We start from the raw sequence: 7400 nt of genomic DNA on the forward strand, positions 1-7400 counted from the left end.
GAAGCAAGCTTTCACGGGACGCCATTTGTAGGGTTTGGTGCAGGGTAGAATTAGGGCTCTGTTGTGTTTTTGTGTGTAATTGAGCGAGAATCTGGAAAAGGGCGGTGGCGGAGGGTGGGGGAAGATGGCAGAGGGTGTGGTGGTCCTTGGGTTTTCTTCTTGGGAGCCATGGATGGCGAAGTGTTTGGAGTGGGCCGCGTTGGTGGTGTGCGGCTGAGACTGGAACAGGGGCGCAGTTGTGTGCGCGGTTGGAGATGGTGGCTGGAGGTGTGATTCCGGTGGTGTGTGGCTGGGAGCGGGCGCTGGTGGTCGAATTTCAGAGGCTGGGGGCGGCGCGCTGGTGGTCCTTGGGTTTTCTTCTTCCTCAAAACAACGATCGGCGGTTGTTCACCGGAGCTTAAGGGTCATCGGCAACGGTGGAATCTGAGGAGAAGAGGTGTTGTGCGGGTGTTTAATGAGAGCGGCGGCGGGTGGGGGGAGGGAGCGGCGATGGTGGCGGCAGCAGAGGGAAGAAAACGATTGGGGAGGGGGGATTTCCTTTTTTTAAAAAAAAATTTTTTCCACGTGTAAAAATGATGCCTAAGTGTCAATTCTGGCTGCCACAATGTCAATTCCGGCTGCCACGGTGTCATTTTCGGCGTCGGGTGAAAAGAAAATCGGTCACCGGACAAATTTGAGATAAAAACAAAAGGTTATGGATTTAAAAGTATATTTTTTAAATTAGGAGCAAAAATCAATTCCGAGAAAACGTTATGGTTTTACAGGCAATTAACCCAAATTATATTAATAGTGGAGAACTATTGATTTTTTCTAACTTCAATGAATATTTCACACCATTTACACTTATCAAAATAATATCACTTTAAAATAAAATATTCATTTGTTTTTTAAATAATATTTATAAAATACAACATAGGACGATTCTATGTTGAAATTTGACGAATTACACACTAGTGTTATTTGGTTGAGAAATTTGGGGCATTAGTGAATTATTTATTTATTTAAATTGAGGGTTCTATTTTATTAGATAAATAAAATTTTTAAACACTACAACGGAAAGTCAGGTATTTTTATTTTCTACTTATTTTTCTTTTAAAATTAGGGAAGAGCGATAATGGGGTGTTCCCAAAGGAACTATTACAAGTCATGTTTGAGAAAAATAAAAGTAGAGTTTAAGATTTTGTTATTAAGTTTGCTAAAGAAACAGATTTCAGGATTGGGAGTGACATATGAGAATCAATATCATTTTATATCTTAAATTTATTTATTCTTTTTAAAGTTTTTTTTTTTTTTTTCATCATATGACTTCAAATAACTTCTCAAAACAGAGAGTTTTATACACCGTTGGTCCACCTTAACTCATCGCCTGCAGCGCCACTATGCGCAGCGGCGGCGGAAGGCCAATGGATTTTGTTAGGAGCCGACTTGGATTGCTTTACTTTCTAAACGAGGATGCACCCCGACTCCCATCCCAGGCAAGCTAACTACAGTTTCTACATAGTTTTTATTCATATACTAATTACATGGTGAATCATTTATTAATTTACATGAATTTTCTTAAACTAGTTCCACAAAATCAGGTAGATATCATTTACTATTTGGTTGATGATATTGATGAAAAAGATTGCTGGCAGTGGTGTTTGAGAAAACGCTGCATTCTTCCTAATCAAAGATTGAGTTCATGGTGTTCGAGAAAATGCTTCAACGAATTGCAAGACTAAATACTACCTTCAAATACTAAAAACCAAACAAATATACTATCCTAGAAAAAACATAAAACTTTGAAATAACTTACTTCCATTCTCATTGGGAAAACCGATGTTTGATTTTCTGCAATTCCGCATGCGCTTCTTTCATGTTGATTCTATCCCCGGGAGAGTCGGCAGAGCATTTTAAAGCCAGTTTAAGTATAGATGATACACATTGCATATTCTTGTCAAACTGTTCTTCCTCCAAATTCATGACTAGTTGGCATCTATCACTTTATCTGGCATCTCTGGAAGTGAGAGTTCTACCCAACTCTTTAAGCTCAAATCTCCGCAAAACATATCATCACTAGGCCTTTTTCTCGTAAAAGTTTCAATCAACATCACTCCGTAGCTATACACATCACATTTTATCGAAACTAGCCCTTCCAAACCATACTCTGGAGCAACAAAAAACCATGACTCATAATATGTAGTAAGGGAAGACACGAGTTAATTGAGTGAAAGTGAAGTATAATCAATATATAAATCAATATATGCAAAGAAACTTCACCTGGAGCGATGTAACCCAATGTTGGTAGCGTGTTGGTTAACACAAAGCTATCTCCATCACATAACAACTTTGCTATCCCAAAATCGCTTACATGGGCAACCATGTCTTCATCTAACAACACATTACTAGGCTTCAAGTCACTGTGGACAATGGGCGTTGAATAACCATGGTGAAGATACTCCAAAGAAGATGCAACATCAATCATTATATTCAATCTTTCCATCACATTCAAGCAATAGTTGTGGGAATATAATCATTTTTCAAGGCTTCCCTTTGGCATATATTCAAGTACTAATGCTTTGAACTCTTCATTAGAGCAACTGCATATGACATTCGTCAGATTTCTATGTCGAATGCTACGTAGTATCTCACATTCGACATCAAATCTTCTTGAAATACCTTCTAACTGCATATTAAACACCTTGACAGCGACATCCTTCCCATTGTTAAGAATTCCTCTATAAACAGAGCAAGAACTCCCGATGCCAAGTAAATAGCTTTCACTGAATTGTTCAGTTGCTTGTAGCAATTCATAATAAGAGATTCTTTCCGGCCCAATGGATATCATCCCATCAACTTCTCTAGTTCTCTTATCTTTCCTTTTGTATCTGACAATTATAAAGGCCACAGAAACAACTGAGATAAAAGCCACAGCCCCCAAAACAATAAATGAAGCTCTTTCCACCTTCTTCCTCTTTGATCCATGATTAGAAATTTCATGGCAAATCCGGACATGAAACTTGGGAATTCCACACAATGCCTCATTACCCTTAAAAGAATCCTATAGTGAAGTTTCTAAAAGAACCGCCATTAGGAATTTCTCCACTTAAAGTGTTGAAAGATACATTAAAGTAGTCAAGGTGTTGAAGTGCTTCCAAGGACTTTGGAATTGAAGAAGAGAGGTTGTTGTAAGACAAATCAAGAGTTACCAAACTGATCATGCTTCCCATAGACACAGGAATAGAACCTTCTAGTCTATTATTTGCCAAAGACAAATTAACCAAATTCTGCAACTTCCCAATAGTGCTAGGAATAGAATCTGACAACTGATTCATCGATAGGTTTATATATATTGATGCTCCTAAGTTACTTATCTCTTGAGGTAAGAACCCAGTCAATGAATTCGATGACAAGTCTAGAGAGATCAAATCTTTTAGGCCCCATAAGCTTGACGGTATGCTTGAATTCAACATGTTGGAGTGTAGAAAAATATTTCTTAAAGAAGAGACATTTCCTAGACATTTAGGAATTGGTCCAGAAAATTGATTGTGGCTTAAATATAAAGTATTGAGGTTGAATAGATCACATATAGCATGTGGTATTGAGCCTCCCAACATGTTATCAGACAGATATAATCCTTGCAGTTCATGCAAATGGCTTATAGTTAGTGGAATATTACCAGATAACTCATTTTCTTGGAAAACCAATGTCATCAAATTGCTTAAATTGCCTATTTCAACAGGAATGCTGCCACTGAATTTGCAATTGCTGGCAAGTGAATGTTCGAAGTGAGGAAGATAAGTTCCCGACAGAAGCTGGAATGACACCATTTAGAGGATTTTTACCAAATGACAAAAGAGTTAGAGACTTGCAATTTGTCAATGAAGTAATGAAGGAAGAAGACGGTGCCTGTGTAAGATTGTTGCCGAACAGAGAAAGAAGTTGGAGAAGTCTTAGGTTGCCGAGATGAGTAGGTATATAACCACTGAACTTGTTCTGCTCAAGTGAGAGAATTGTGAGTTGAGAACAGTTAGAGATAGAGTTGGGTATTGCTCCACTCATGGAATTCACACCAAGATAAAGTGCTTCAAGAAAGGGAGAGGCATGGCATAAATGGGTTGGAAGAACCCCTGACAGAGCATTGCCGACAAGTGAAAGAATCCGAAGAGTTGAAATGTTGAAGAGCTCATGTGGAATCGAACCACTCAAGTTGTTAAAATCTAGTAGTAATATCTCCAAATGGTAAAGTTGGCCAAATTTAGAGGGAATAAGCCCTGCAAAAGATGAAACTAATAAAAATCTCATTTACACAAATTTATGTGATAAGAACTCTAACTCATACGTGTTTTTTTTAATCGAATAATTTACATGTTTTAAGTTAGTTGTGTTTTACTTATTCAATCGTACCTGTAAGGTAGTTCTCGGTGAGTTCCAAAATTGTTAGCCTTGTAATATTGCTGACTTCCCTTGGAAGGTTCCCCGTGAATATGTTGCGCCATAGATATATGTTTTGCAGAGAAGACATATTCATGAAAATACTGAAATCAATTGAGCCCCCAATCTCATTCTTTTCAGCAGCAAAAGTAACCATGCTCTGAAGATTTCCAATCTCATGTGGTACTATACCTGCCAAAAAAGTGTCATGAAACTTATCAAACCTCATCCATACAAATTTATGTCAATCTAATGTGATAAGAACTTTAACCATACCGTTCAAATTGTTACCACCAAGATATAAAATCTGAAGAGATGTTAAGTAGCCGATTTCTGAAGGTATCTGCCCACTAAAAGAGTTGTAAGACAGTCTCAAAACCTCAAGTCGTGAACATTGGGATAGATTTGCGGGAATCACGCCACTCAGCTGATTTTCAGAAAGACTAAGCACAGTAAGAAATGGAAGATTACTGCACATGTCTGTTGGAAGACTTCCACTCAATTCATTGTATGTAAAACCTATAGCTACAAGGGTAGATATGTTGAATATGGCTGATGGTATAGCACCGGAGAGATGATTAGATTGAACATACAGAGTTTGTAGACTTTGAAGTCTTCCCAACTCTTTTGGAATTTCTCCACTTAGAGAATTGTAAGCTAAGTCAAGAAATTGTAGGTTTGTCAGGTTTGAGAGAGGTTTCGGGATGGAACCTATGAAGCTGTTGTTGCGTAAATTCAAGTAGTCTAATTTTGGTAACTGACCAAACATCGGAGGGATGTCACCGGTGAAGTTGTTGAGTCGAAAAGATATGAACTTCAAACGGCGAAGGAGAGACAGCTCTTGAGGCAAATCTCCATGGAAATGGTTGTTGGTGAGGTCGAGAGAGACGAGGAAGGAGAGGTGTCGGAGCTGTGGTGGAATGGTGCCGGAGAGAGCCATGTTGGAGAGATTCAAGGCAGCTACTCTTGGGTGGCGCAAGCTGCAAGTGACGCCAGTCCAGCTGCAGACGGAGGTCGAGTTGGTCCAATTCGTTGCGAGTATACGAGATGGGTCGGAGATGATGTGTTGTTTGAGTGAAAGAAGGGAAGTTTGATCAGTTGCAAGGCTCATAGGTTGTTTGGCTACACAAGAAAGCATTTGGAAGCTTATGGTGAGGAATGCATACGCAAAAATTGAATAAAGCTTTTTCTCCATAGCTGCAAATTAAGATGGTGTGATTGTATTGTGATAAGTCCCTAATTAATATATACACAAATATTACAAGGCTTCCTTGACTTGAGAGTCTTGATGCATTTATGAGTCAATTTTGATGTGTTCTGGAGTCAAGTCTTCGTTGGGTTTTCTATCTCATTTCATTAAGAGGAGTTGTTGGCAGCTGAAGGATTAAGGCAACCAAAGCTAAACAAAGGAAGAAAAAAGGCAGGGATGGAATAAGGAATAATTATTGGTTTAGTTATAATAATATCACAAAGAAAATTGAGATTGAGGGGTTGAAAGGTGTGTGGAAGGGCGATGACTAATTTCAGTGTTAATAATGGTAACAGCTTCGACGAAATTTAATTATCCACATCGACAAAATATCAAACTTTTGACCCATATACTAAATTATTCCTCTTCTTGAACCCATCAAACCCCAATCGTTTATAACTTGAATCTATGGCTCCAATCATGGATGGAAGTTTGAAAGTTTGAGTTGCTAAAATATTTGGGCGAGACTAATTACAAGAAAAAATAAAAAATAAAAAAATCGAAAGTTGGGAATTTGTTCGCTACACTTCAAAACTCATGTTGAAATTATAGAATTGGGTCAATTTTTGTAATTTAAACAACAACTGCATTTACACCCGTGCAATAGACGAGAAAATGTTTTTATATTTCTTTTATATAAAATTGATACCAACTCAATTATCATGTTTCTAAATATAATAAAAAAAATATAATTTTAACTAAATATATTTGAGTTGGATATAGAAAATTATAAAGGAAGCAAAAAAGTTTAAGAAAATAAAATAAGATAAAAGAAAAAATGTAAATAAAAATAAAAAAGAATTTGGAAATTAGATTTAATCAACAAAAGATAAATATGGAGATAGATTTTTTTTTTTTTAAAATTTAATCTGTCCACGAAAGAACTTCCTAACTTTTCTTTTTGGGACGTCCACAAAATAACTTCTTACCAATATTTGCACTATATCAAACCACTTACTTTTCACTTTTTCACCACTTCTAATACTCCCTCCGTCCCATGAAGCAATACTAAGTTTCCTTTTTGGCCTGTCCCAAGAAGTAGAGATGTCAAATGGTACGGGTCGGGCCAGCCCGGCCCGAACCCACTGGGCTTTCGATTTTTTCGGGCCGGGTCGGGCCAGCCCAAAATTAGATCGGGCTACAAAATTCTAGGCCCAGCCCAGCCTCTCTCGGGCCATCGGGCGGTCGGGCTAAACCGACCCATAATTTTTTTAATATTATTTTTTTTACAAAAATAATAAAAAATAATTTAAATTAAAAAATTAACTCAAATTTAAATTAATAAACTTGGGCTCTTATATCTTAATTTCGGCGCAAACATCTCAAATTTGAGCTAGAATACACCATATGCTGCATTGCTGCTCTACATAAATGGAGCAATTAAAAATTCATAACAAATGATGTATTTAATTAGTGCATTATTAATCGACAAGATAGTTCTCATAAAAAAATAAAAATCATAAATCATATCATTGTTAAATATAAATAAACATGAATTAAATTTTGTTTTTGTAATCCAGCTTGAGATAATTTAGTCTTTTAAAGTTTCCTTAATGTATATAAATATAATTAATATATATATATATATATATATATATATATATATATATATAAATGGGCGGGCCAAAAAAGCCCGAAACTCGATAAGCCCGACGGGCCAAAAACCCCGGGCTTTTAGGCCCGATTTTTTTTGGGCTCTATTTTTTCAAGCCCAGCCCGCCTCCTAACCCGGGCGAGC

At 37.2% G+C, this 7400-nt stretch overlaps 2 protein-coding genes across 2 annotated transcripts; both read right to left on the minus strand.

Moving 5' to 3' along the window:
* Window positions 1-1483: 1483 nt before the first annotated feature.
* On the minus strand, window positions 1484-3691 carry LOC131012873 (probable LRR receptor-like serine/threonine-protein kinase At3g47570). The gene is made up of 2 exons (XM_057940861.1): window positions 2260-3691; window positions 1484-2146 (listed from the first exon to the last, which is right to left on the minus strand). The coding sequence occupies exons 1-2, from the start codon at window positions 2480-2482 to the stop codon at window positions 1965-1967; spliced, it is 405 nt and encodes a 134-aa protein (XP_057796844.1). The 5' UTR covers window positions 2483-3691; the 3' UTR covers window positions 1484-1964.
* A 23-nt stretch (window positions 3692-3714) lies between these two features.
* Window positions 3715-6695, minus strand: LOC131007924 (receptor kinase-like protein Xa21). Its single transcript, XM_057934836.1, has 3 exons — window positions 4690-6695; window positions 4387-4605; window positions 3715-4253 (listed from the first exon to the last, which is right to left on the minus strand). The coding sequence occupies exons 1-3, from the start codon at window positions 5606-5608 to the stop codon at window positions 3715-3717; spliced, it is 1677 nt and encodes a 558-aa protein (XP_057790819.1). The 5' UTR covers window positions 5609-6695.
* Window positions 6696-7400: the final 705 nt, after the last annotated feature.

The sequence above is a fragment of the Salvia miltiorrhiza genome, chromosome 2 (genome assembly GCF_028751815.1).
Source record: "Salvia miltiorrhiza cultivar Shanhuang (shh) chromosome 2, IMPLAD_Smil_shh, whole genome shotgun sequence".
Taxonomy (NCBI): domain Eukaryota; kingdom Viridiplantae; phylum Streptophyta; class Magnoliopsida; order Lamiales; family Lamiaceae; genus Salvia; species Salvia miltiorrhiza.